The sequence below is a fragment of the Rhinolophus ferrumequinum genome, chromosome 6 (genome assembly GCF_004115265.2).
Source record: "Rhinolophus ferrumequinum isolate MPI-CBG mRhiFer1 chromosome 6, mRhiFer1_v1.p, whole genome shotgun sequence".
Classification (NCBI taxonomy): Eukaryota; Metazoa; Chordata; class Mammalia; order Chiroptera; family Rhinolophidae; genus Rhinolophus; species Rhinolophus ferrumequinum.
Window position 1 is genome coordinate 80,093,128 of NC_046289.1, and position 12,942 is coordinate 80,106,069.

The 12,942-nt window shown below is 34.0% G+C and overlaps 1 protein-coding gene across 4 annotated transcripts in view; it reads right to left on the minus strand.

Moving 5' to 3' along the window:
* The window catches only part of HECTD1 (HECT domain E3 ubiquitin protein ligase 1), an 86,214-nt gene that overhangs the window by 47,826 nt on the left and 25,446 nt on the right, over positions 1-12,942 (minus strand). For all 4 annotated transcript variants that reach the window (XM_033109681.1, XM_033109679.1, XM_033109678.1 and 1 more), the window contains exons 4-11: positions 12,538-12,765; positions 11,200-11,481; positions 10,302-10,572; positions 9,459-9,535; positions 9,275-9,373; positions 6,525-6,639; positions 5,755-5,929; positions 132-270 (exon numbers count right to left, since the gene is read on the minus strand). In XM_033109681.1, coding sequence (XP_032965572.1) covers positions 132-270; positions 5,755-5,929; positions 6,525-6,639; positions 9,275-9,373; positions 9,459-9,535; positions 10,302-10,572; positions 11,200-11,481; positions 12,538-12,765 — 1,386 coding nt within the window. The remainder of the gene's footprint in view (positions 1-131; positions 271-5,754; positions 5,930-6,524; positions 6,640-9,274; positions 9,374-9,458; positions 9,536-10,301; positions 10,573-11,199; positions 11,482-12,537; positions 12,766-12,942) is intronic.

The window sequence follows — 12,942 nt, forward strand, 5'->3', positions numbered from 1 at the left end:
CTTGCCTAGAATAGACAAACACAACAATTTGCACAAAGTAGTTTACTGAAATTAGGACAAAAATTAATTTATTTTACTGTCCATTACCTAAACGGAATCTACAGGAGTTTCAAAAACAATAAAAAACTGACCTCTTGATCAAGGACAGTTGCAGTGATTTCCACTAGTACTGTAGGCAAATTGTGACCAACATCAGAATCGCAAACTTCTTTTAACAAGGCTTCAGAGCAAAAATGAATCATTTTTCGAATCAGAGCAAGACTTGCTTTCCTTGAAAAGTAAAAGAATTTTAGGAAGTCATGATAAAATAAAACGTAACTATACATTAATGAAAACTAAAATACCCCATGTTAAGTTTTACACAATCTGCTAAAAAGTACTCTTAATAAAAGAATACAAAAAAAATTAAAATACTAGCATTAGTTTATGCTCATTTTTTAGATAATTTCATTTATTTCCTAACACTAATATATTGAGCTCATCAAAACTGAAATTATTTTTATAATTTTCTTACATGTGCTACTCTATTTTATCTTCAGCCAGCATCATTATTAACGTGCCGTGACAATTTTAGAAATACAAGATAATAAGAAACTACTAAGAAAATAAATGGTATCTAACCTATAATTTCCTATACCAAAAAATACAAAGCTCTAACAATTTATAACATCTAGTAGTTTACATGGAAATCAAACTTCGAATTAAGCATTTTTGTCCTTTGTCAGATAAGATCCTAGTAATCCCATGCCCCCAAAACATCCGCACTCAACAACTTGGCATGCCTTCTTTCCCTTCTATTTATCCACTGTTTTGCTTAGAACATAGGAGATACTCAATACTAAGTCACACAAACTAGCCTCAATTTTATAACAAGCAACCCATTCTTTTAAAATAAACATATCCACACATCTTTAAACTATAATAGGTTAAAGGGAGACTGGTATGTTACACAAAAGCCAGTAATTCATTTATCACATATTTGATAATATGATAGGCCCCAAAGCTATAGATATCACTACCCTTGAGGTGACTTCCACAAAAAGGATGGAAAGGCAAAAATCGCCATTTGTGTCCAAGAGAGGCATGTGACACAGCTGTATTTCTATAGCATGTGGTCTCTATTTTATGTGTTTCATAACTCTCTCTAGGGAGAGTTGGTAAAGGGTACAGTAAGTCCTCATTTAACACAGTGAATAGATTTGTCAACTTAAAGCGAAATGACATGTAATGAAATCAATTTTACCATAGGCTAATTGATATAAACAAGAGTTAAGTTCTCTACATCTCATCAACATTATAACAAAACAATATTGAACAACTGTTATTCGAGGACCTGCTGCACAAACTTACAGCTATAAGGTCTGAGGATCTAATGTAAAACATGGTAACTATAGTTGATAACACTGTACTGTATAATTGAAATTTGCCAAGAGTAGAATAGAACTTAAATATCCTCACATACACCCCTCAAAGAAAAAGAGGAACATGTGAGAAAGGTGATGGAAGTGTTAATTAACTAGATGGGAGAATCCTTTCACAATGTACATGTTAGGTGTATCAAACCTTCAAGATGTACTCTTTAAATACCTCACAATTTTATATGTCAATTATACCACAATACAGCTGGAGGGGAAAAAGCTGTTAACAGCTTAAATTATCACTAGATACAGATGTACTAATTCACTAAAATATTACTTATTAAAAAAAAATTCTTAAATGTCTAATGGGTGAAAATGACATCTTTTTTTTGATGTTTTGTTTTTTACTAGTTAGTAAGGTAATACGTTTTTCCACATTAGATTTTTACTGTTTCCTCCTGAGCACTGTGCCATAATGTCATTGGCTGATTTAAATTGGCTCTTATATTTTTACTAAAAATTTGTATGTTCTCTTTGTATAATAAAGATAGCACATCCCTTGGTCATACTTTCTAGCAAATAACAAACTGCTAGCATATTCATTTAGATTAAGAGTTTATATTTATGGCACTTTTATGGCTGTGGGTAATACTGTTTCTCATATGTAGTTTTATGTTTTTTACATAAAATAAACTTAAAATTACAGCTATAACTAACACAAACAAGTTTTGAAAGTCATTCTTCCTATCAAGTTCTGATAAACATTTAACATGTTTTTGTTTTCCTAAAGTTTTAAAGTTTTTTTAATCCATTTAAAATTTATTCAGATATACAATGCAAAGAACTAAGCTGATTTTAAATCAAACCACAAAGTAGATATCCTAGTACCATTTACTAAATAATCCTCCCTCTCTCAAATGACTATGCAACTTCCATTATATATAATACATTCAATTCCTATATATAATTGGCTCTATTTGGGGAGATACTCTATTCCACTGATTTTAAAAAGTCTTGTGCCAGTTATCATAAAAATTTAATTACTAAAAGTTTACACTATTCAGATTTTTATTCAATAATCTCACCTATTTATTCTTGCAGATGAACTTTAAGACCTGTCAAGTTCTAAAACAAATTCTAGTTATTTTCTTTAAAACTGCATAATCTATCAATTTTGAAAGAATTTATCTTAGATTACTTAAATATCTCATCCAAGAATAATTTCCCCCTTTATCCAACCAAGTCTACTTTTCTCTCAAATTGTGATTTTTTTAAAAAAAAATGGAAGATTTCCATTACTGAAACCTTCGTCTTATTACTGACACTAACTTCAAAGACGTTTATTTACCAGACCTCTTCAAAATTCAATGTATCCTTTCTTCAAAAACAAAATGGGAAGTCCTCAGTCTATCTTACAAGAGACGCATATATCAAAATCATTATTTCGACACTTTAATACAATGTTATATGTCAATTATATCTCATTAAAACTGGAGGAAGGATCTTACCAAGAATACTCAGGTTTTTACAAACTATTCCACCATTAACTGCTATCCTGTTTTAAAGCCTTCTCTAATCTTTTGCCTGCCTCTTAATTCCTGAACAGACACTGTGCATAAGTCAATACTGACAGATAATAGCTAAAGTCCATATACAGAGATCCTCCTTTAACTGTCTGATCAGAGTACATGTTTACTCTTAACAAATTACAAACTGAAGTGGTAAAAAAAATTAAGGTGTAACCTATTCTCCTTTGTTTTTAATATTGCTAAGTAATTTTTTAAATGAACTATCATTTTTCAAATACCTCTTAATATTAGTCATTATGCTAAACACTTAACACATATCTCATTTTTATCCTCATACCTAAAGAGAATTAAGTATAATTATCACCATCTTAGATATGAACCAATTAAGATCAAGAGGCTAAGTACCTTCCTTGCCCATGGACACCTATCTAGGAAGTGGCAACAATGGCATTTGGACACACTTTGAGCTGGCTCCAAAATCTGAGCTCTTATCTGAGACATCATGCTATTTTACCATAATTAAATGTGTCTGCTAATTATCACCCTGGGAGAATTTAGCATCAAAAGTGCTAAAAGTAAAATTGTGTTTAGACAATCTTCAAACATTTGAAAGGATGATAGAAAATAACCATCCAATAAGGGAACTCTGTTATATGGCGCATACTTTATAATTTTCGAATGGCCTTATCATGAAGCAATTCTATGCCAATCTTAAGATTCTTTTATTGGCATGACAGCTAGTCCTGTAAGCCCTATTCTATATCTCCTTGTCTTTATAGAAATGCCGCAGTACACAAGACCAGCTCTCACAGAGTTTACTTTAGAGAGGGAGACAGACAATAAAATAAAACAAACAAAATACCCCAAAAATATTTGGCCCCACTACCTCTGTAGCTATCTGCGAAAGAATAAAAACCAAGTTCTTAAATGTTCACAGTGAATTATTTTATTGCCACTGTTCTGCCATTTAAAGAAGACCGCTTGTACTTTAATGTCAACTCATAATACTGGTATTTAAGGCCCTTGAATCCTAATGACCTCCTAAACTAAGAATGAACAAAATCAAATTCTCAATCACTCAGCCAAAAATTCGGCAGTCATTCCTCACCCCTTCCTTTCCTTAATCCCTGACATCTAATTGGTCATCAATCCCTACACAACCCATCTCCCAACCTCTTGAATTTGTTCACGCCAATCCAGTCCCCCAGCAACTGTCTGGAGTTCATGCTGCAATGAACACTTGAGTAGTTTATTTTCATTCTTGCCTTCCTCCAGTCCTTTCTCTACCAGGCTGCCAAAGTGATCTTTTTAAATCACAAATATGACTGTGACAAATGTCCTCACAGTCTTTAATGATCCTTCTGTAACTGTGGATAAAATCCTCACTCATTATCATGGACCACAAAGGCTTTCACAGGTCACAAAAACTTCTACCTTTTTAATATTATTCACTGAGCTAGCCAAACATATTCTATATTCCATTAATATCAAACTACTTGCAATTGTTAACAAAACACACTCAATCATTCAGTAAATATCTATTGAGGACTTAATAAATATCAAGCCCTATTCTATACCTCTTTGCCTTTGTAGAAAACACAGCAGCACACAAGGCCAGCTCTCAAAAAGCTTACTTTAGAGGGGAAGACAGGCAATAAAGCAAACAAAAAAATTCAAAGAGCAAAATTTCAGACAGTGCAAGCTCTGTAAAGACAGTAAACCATTGTGACAAATATCAAAGGTGTCCTAGAGATAAATTTAAATTAGGTGGACACACATCAATGGATGTAATATTTGAACTAAGACTTGAATGATATGAAGCAACCAACCATCTGAAAGACCCGGGAACAGAAAGTTTCAAGCAAAGAGAACTAAGTGCAAAAGTCTTAAGGTAAGAATATATTTGGAGTGTTCCAAAAACAGGAAGAAGGCCAGCACAGTGTAAATGTAATGGGCTAGGGGTTAGACAGTACTAAACGAGGTCAGAGAGCTGGGTGGAGCTTATGTAAGACCTTGCAAGCCTGAGACTTAAGGAATTAGGTTTCAGTTAGGGCCAATAGGAAGGTATTGAAAGGTTTAAACCAGAAAGTAATATAATTATGATTTTTAAAATAACTCAGCTTAATATGTAGAAACAGACTGTAAAAGGGGTAAGAGAGAAAAAGAGAAGAAAGACTACAGAGTAATCATACTAGAGACTGACACCTGCGACCGTAGCATTAGCACCTGTGGACACACTGCAGAGGGAGAGCACAGGACGTGCACCAGGACGGACTGACTCTAGGCCTTTGCACAGGCTCGAGCTCACTGATCCTTCCAAATCTTTCTGCCTAGAAAACTCCCAAATATCCTTTAAAGCCTAATTAAATCTCACCTCTACATAAAATTTCCAATTTGCATAGCCCAATTAGTTGTTCAATAACCTATATTCCCAGAGAACTCTTGATTAAATGTCTAATCTATCACTTACCATTCTATATTATTACTCACGTCTTCCTCACTAGCCTGCAAGAGCCAACTCTCATTTCTTTGGGCAATTCCTCCAATGGCCACCAAACACTGACTCAACCAAAACGACCTCCATAAAACTCAACAAATGTTTGCTTACTCATCAAAATTTCCCTAGAGTTGACATTCAGAGAGCTACAAAAACTGTTAGAAACCTAGTCTTGATTTTCTAAAATTCTTCTCTTAAATCAGATCAAAAGAAGATTTAACTCTCCAATCTAATTTCCAATCTAATTTTTATTCTTACCATACCTTTTCAATATTAAAATAAACCTCAAACCCTCCTGGAAAAGGGAGACAAATAAAACTATACAACTGGTGTAATTTAACTAGGAAATATAAATAGTACAAATAACTACCTTATTGAAGGCAGCATAGTTTGCTGAAATGTTTGTGCAAACACTGGCAATAACCTTTTCAAGTATATGGGTGCCATTTCCGGATCTCCTTTTGGCTCATTACATTCTTCTTCATCTTTGTTTGTGTCTTTCTTTTTCTTATCATCTCCTTTATTAACTGGACACATCCAATCACCTGTAGATAAATATTGTTCAGTAAAATAATTTTTTGGAAAATTTTTCATTCAATGAAAAAATATGAAAATGTACCCAACTCCAAACTATCATTATCCCAGTTAAACCAGAACATCCACCATTAAGCTATAATTAAACTGAAATTAGAATGTTGTATCTATCAAAGATGCTTGTAAGAATATAAAGAACATTAGTACCTCCAATAAGTTGAATCACAACGTAAAGACATAATTTTGGATATTCTACTTGATGCCAAAAATTATTTCACAGAGACTGCATTTATCTACTCTGTGAAAACCTAAAAATCTGGTCGAAGCACTTCATATACACAATACCAAACTATTCTTTATGGCATTCCCACACCCCTCAAACTTTTGATTTGGTCTCTCTGAAAACATGCACTCACAGTCTCCAAGAACACAGAATAATATACTGTTAAAGGTTTATCAAATACAAGGGAATAAATATATAATTACTTGACTTCATAGGAATAGTTTGTTTATACAATATTACTATGTCTACAGAAAGCTACTTTTATGGAAGTGAAGCTGAAAAGTAATAGCAGATGACTGAAAAGGAAAGATTTTACCACTTACCTGGAGACTGAAGAATAACTACTACTTCACTATGGCCCCGTTCCCGAGCTTTATCTAATGGAGTTTTCCCATCTTCATCTCTCAGATCTGGGTTTGCACCATGTCGTAACAGAGTCTAAAAAAGAAAAGTATTTAATTTGGTTTAACAATTAACACTTTATTTCTTTAATATGCAGCTCTGCAATCTTTAGATTGCACCCATATTTTAGACTGCATATTTAACAGAATTTCTTAATCAAGCAGATACCAATTCAAATCTCTGCCTTCATATATATCACACGAAAAGTAGTCAACTTATAACTTGAAAAAATTAATTTCACTTGGTTATTAAAAACTCAAATTAAGTATGTTAACACCTGAACCTGTCATCTTCTCTATCAAACTACTTCTCCCAATTTCTTTAATAGAGCTACTAGCATTCATTTTGTGACATGGTAATATCTTCATCATTTCTTACATATTGCCAATAGCCAAATTAAATCAATTCTTCTAGAATGAACTACAAAATTTTGGTCTTAAATACTAATTCATACTGTTCACCAATTTTTAATAGACAATGGACTCTCTCCCCAACAAACTGTAAACTCACTGGAACACCGAATACACCTCAGTTACAGTTTTTTTAACTTAATCATGATGCAATAGATAGATATATCTGACAAGTAAGTGCACACAGACACTTCGGGAAAGTATGAAGTACTACTCTAAAAATTCCAAACTGCTGGGGTTTGAATTACAATAATTCAATATTTCATCAAATCTAAAATGCCATAGATTACTCAATATATCATTAAGAACCAATAAGAAAGAAAAAACAAGGTCAATTAAATTTTGCAACAATGCTTTTTTTATTGTCTGGAATTAATTTTTTTAACTCATTGAAAGAACTTTTTTAAACTTAGATATTTTTCATATATTACTTGGACAAATAAATTAGAAAATATAAATGAAATGTAATACAGTATTTCTGTAACTTCTTCATATTCTGTGCACAATTCTTCAGATAATTAATAACTTTTTGATTTAAAGTCACTTATATTTGTATTTCTACACAAAATGCTGTCATTGGTGCCATAAAGAGCACTAGTGACACAGCACTTCTGAGAGTGCTCCTCTGTCAAACAGGATTTGTCATTTAAGTTACTAATATCCATTTTACAATTTTTGCTGCATGGACAGCTAATAATTATGCTGTGATTTCTATCTGTCCAACAGCAATTATAAGACATTTTCCTATTTAAAGATATTAAAATGTGTTTTTGGGGGGAGAATGTGGAGGTGTATCTTAGAATCAATTAAAAACAAAAGAACCTGTGAAGATTAAGTTAAATAGAACAAGTTAAATGCTTAAGACACTGGCTGGCAAAAAAGAAGTGCCTAGTGATCACTACCTATTATATCATTGTTAGTAAAGGCAGCTATAGCTCATTATGGGCCGATGTGTAATCAACATAGGTTAGGGCTAGATACAATGCATTTGGCTCCTCTCCCACTCACCACTCATAACTGCGAAATACTATGGGTCGAAAGAAAATGTCTCAAAAAAAATTTTTATCACCCTTAGAAGCATCATTCTCTCTAAAAATTAATTCAAACTGATAGTATTCAAGTTTAAAGAGACTACCTTCCACAGGCTAGAAAACTAAGTTATTGCTAAAAATTTTCTTAGTGTAAAAATGGCAATAACAGCAACTACCATTTGAGCATCTATGATGTGCCAACTACTACTGTATTAAGTGCTTTTCATGGACTTTTCTCTAATTATCACAAGAATCATGCTAATAATATGCATACATTTTACTGATAAAATTACAAGTCAAACTTAAGAAACTTGCCCAAAGCCACATTTTGTTAGAGCTGAAACTTGAATCCAGGTGTGCCTGAGTTTGTAGCCAGCTGACATTGCACTATGCCAAATTACTTCACAATAGGGAGATTCTAGATACCTAGATCATACAGTTGGTTCAACCCTTATCATTTGACCTCTGTGAACCTCAATTTCTCCTAATTGTAAAAAGAACTCTCCAAAGTCCTTTGGTAAACTAAGAGTTAAAGATACTCTGATATGTTTGCAAATAGAATATTTGGTTTATTATTAAATAGAAACAACAGAAATAGTGCAGGCATAACTCGTTTTATTGCACTCTGCTTCACTGCACTGCACTGATACTGCATTTTTCACAAATTGAAGGCCAAGACCCTCCACCAGCAAAAAGATTATGACTTGCTTTATAGGGATACTTGTGCTTTACTGAAATACTTGTGCTTTTTTGTAGTGGTCTGGAACCAAACCCACAATCTCTCTGAGATATGCCTATACATTCATTGCCAGTAATGAAATTGGAAATAACCAAGTATGTAGCAATAGGTGACTGGTGGGATAAACCTGTAGTACATCCACACAGGATAAGTATGCAGATGTAGAAAAGCTCTCCAAATATATAAAAGGTCTTCCATCTATATTATTAAAATAAGAAAAGCAAAGTATAGATCAGCATATATAATGTTACACTTTGTGTAACAAAAGGAGGTAATAAAGCATATATATTTACTTTTGCTTGTATCTGCATTAAGATACTCTGAAAAGATAAACAACAACAAAAAATGCTTACCTATAGTGGGCAAAGGGGGAATGGAGTGAATAAAGATGGCATGGAAACATAATAGAATAAAGTTTTTCTATCATTCTGATTTTGGAACCATGTAAATATCAAATACTAACATAATAATTTAAAAACCTGGATTTTTACCTTTGCTACTTGAGGTCTTCCAAAACATGCAGCATAATGTAATGATGATGACCTTTGACCTCTATTAACATCAGCACCTCTTTCACAAAGAAATTCTACCTATAAAACGATGAAGAATTATAAAGTTGCTTTATTAATATTTCTATATTTGATTTAAAACATTAGCTTTTATTTATTAGCTTACCATTTCCTGAGTTCCAAAAGCAGAGGCCCAGTTTAATAGAGTCTGACCCACATCATCCATAAAATTTACTTCAAAGGCTGCAAGATTGAAGAAAAATAAATTTTTTAAAAGCCAACAAAATAATATTGAACTTTTCTGAAGTGGGGACCATTTATTATTATTAATAATCACTAAATACAAAGCCTATTTTAAACATTTAGGTCAACTAATGTTTAAAGTAGTAAATAATCAGCCAATGTAAATTCTGCTATGAAAAAGTATTCTAAATAAAAAAGTATTCTAAAATTTTAAACCACCGAGGATTCAAGACTTTAAGCCTTAAAAATAATCATAAAATAAGAAAAAATCTAAATATGGAACACAACTCAAAGAGCACTAGCTGCCTAATGCCATAAATGTGGAAAATAAACTAATCCGCATCTATAATCAAAAGAACACAGACAAGTCTAATGATCCGAAAGCATCTTTCAGCAATTTATATTTGCTCATCATCTCTCGAAGCAGTCTAAAAAAATTTACTATATATTATTTCACTAGTGTCAGTTTCATTAATCTTGAGAAAACAATAGCCCTAAAATCAATCTGCAGTTCCTCTTAGAATTGGCACAATCTCCTTCTGACGATAAAATAGGTAAATGTCATTTACTCATTCAACAAGCATTTACTCAGGTCTTACCATGAACCAGGCAGATGATTATACACATGGGGAGAAGGGAGGATATGGAAGAGATTGGCCATTCTGTTATCTCACACATTGCTAAAAATACTGCCCCAAATCTAGAAATTTCCTATGTAATTCCTTATCTTAGTTTTCTTTTTATATTTTAAAAAATATTTTCAGACCTCCTGTGTCAATTGCATCTATAAGAGCATCGGTATCTTTACTTCGAATACAGTCTATAAGCTGCCGATGTGAGCGTTCCCCAGAACTATCCAATCTCCGGAGTCCTGGGATTCTCCCTGTAGATCCAGCACTAGACTTTGGCAAAGCCTTTCGTCCTTCAAATAACAGCACCAAGAGAAGGTCAACCAAACGCATGGTATCAAGCACACATCTCTCATCACCCTGCAATGCACTTTCAATTGAATCTGGAAGTTCCGATCTCAAGAGATCCTAGAAAGAGAATGGGAGAAAAGAGTTTAATTTATTTGCATTATACAAAAACACATTTCAGGGCGGCCAGATGGCTCGGCTGGTTAGAGCGCAAGCTCTGAATAATAGGGTTGCCGGTTCGATTCCCACATGGGCCAATGAGCTGCACCCTCCACAACTAGATTGAAGACAACAAGCTGCTGCTGAGCTGCTGGCGGGTAGGGGTGGGGTGGGGGCAGCCCGATGGCTCAGTTGATTAGAGCTCGAGCTCTCAACAACAAGGCAGCCGGTTCAATTCCTACATGGGATGGTGGGCTGCGCCTCCTGCAACAAAGATTGAAAACGGCGACTGGACTTAGAGCTGCGCTGCACCCTCAACTAGACTGAAGGACAACGACTTAGAACTGATGGGCCCTGGGGAAACACACTGTTCCCCAATATTCCCCAATAAAAAAATAAATAAATACTTTTCTTGGGGTGGCTCATTAGCTCAGTTGGTTAGAGCGAGGTGCTAACAACACCAAAGTTGCCAGTTCAATCCCCATATGGGCCACTGTAAGCCGTGCCCTCCTTAAAAAAAAAAAAAAAAAAAAAAAAAAAACACTTTTCCTGAGCAACTAAAAATCAAAGATTGAAAAGCACTCTTACATGCGTTACTACCGGAGAGCCTCTGCAAAGTGTTGAGAGCAGACTGACAATTGTTGACACTTGGTTACTCAATTTGGAATCTGCAGCTGTGGAAGGTGCGCCTGTGGTGCTGCGACCTGGTTTGCAAGCTGACGACGGCCCTGATACAGCACCACCAGCAGCGGCCATTCGAGATAACAGCTCCTCGGTTAATCCATGCTTGGCTAATGGAGCTGGGTCAACACCACGACGGGTAAATCGGTCAGCTAGTGATGCAAAACATCGCAGAGCTCCATCCGAAACCTAATGATGTAAAAACAGGCATACGGACAAACTTACCTAAATAAAAAGAGCTACTACTGCTTATTTCAATACTAAAATTATAAGAAAGGCAGCTGTAGCAATGAGATAAGGCATACATTCTGTCTAGATTTGAATCCTGGCTCCACATTCTGCTAACTGACCTGAGGATGTTAGCAGATATTTCCCCGAAAATAAGACATTCTGTCTAGATTTGAATCCTGGCTCCACATTCTGCTAACTGACCTGAGGATGTTAGCAGATATTTCCCCGAAAATAAGACCTAGCCAGACCATCAGCTCTAATGTGTCTTTCGGAGCAAAAATTAATATAAGACCCGGTCTTATTTTAATGTAAGACCGGGTCTTATATAATACCAGGTCTTATGTAAGACAGGGAGTATAATATATAATATAATATCGGGTCTTGTATTAATTTTTGCTCCAAAAGACTCATTAGAGCTCATCGTCCAGCTAGGTCTTATTTTCGGAGAAACATAGTATAATTCACTGCCTGAGCTTTAATGAGATGACATATGTAAAGGACCTAGATGGACAGTAAAACCTCAATAAATACTAACTATTATTTTGTACAACTTTGCCAAGATAATCTGAGTAAGCATCAACTGAAAATAATTAACATCTGAATGGTAAAAAAGCATTAAAAGTCAAGTTTCATTTTCTCAAGTATACTAATTCAACACAAGTTTACACATGTAAGATTTTAAATACTATGTTATTTTCCTTCAGTGAGAGCTATCTTTTTAATTCAACAAAATTGTGCTGAGTCAAAAAATTACACTGAGTATAAGAGAAGCTTTAAAAATTATATTTCTAAAACATTTCAATTTTAAGAATAAATATATTATCACTTTTACGATTTAAAATGTTTCATTGCCAAAACAAAAAGATTATCTTATAGCGAAATAAAATGAGAGGAAGATGGAATTACCTCTACTTTATCAACTGAAAAGTCCAAATTGAAGTATATCACACCTATAAACAAGGAACAGTATAAAATCCCTTTTGAAACCAAAGTAAACAACAGTGATTTACTTGCCTGATGATCTTCATGTTTTAATAAACTAGACAGAGATTCTACACAAATTTCTAAAGAAGAATCTTGAGGTTCCATTTTGCCACAGAGTCTTGAAACCACAGCCATGGCCGAGTGCAAGGTATCTTTATGAACCAGGTGTCCACTGTCACGAATGAAGGTAAGCACACAATTCAAACCACCAGCCTCGAAGACTGCTCCTGACTCACGAGTGCAGATCAGTTCTAACACCTATGATAGCAAAAAAAAATTAACAAAAGAATATAAGTTCAATTTTAATTTTCTAGAGTCACAGAAAAGGCACTCTTCAAACTTACTAGTAGCCACATTTTAAAAAGTAAAGCAAAACAAAGAAATTGTATTATATTTTATCTAGCTTAATATATCCAAGGCATCATTTCAACATAT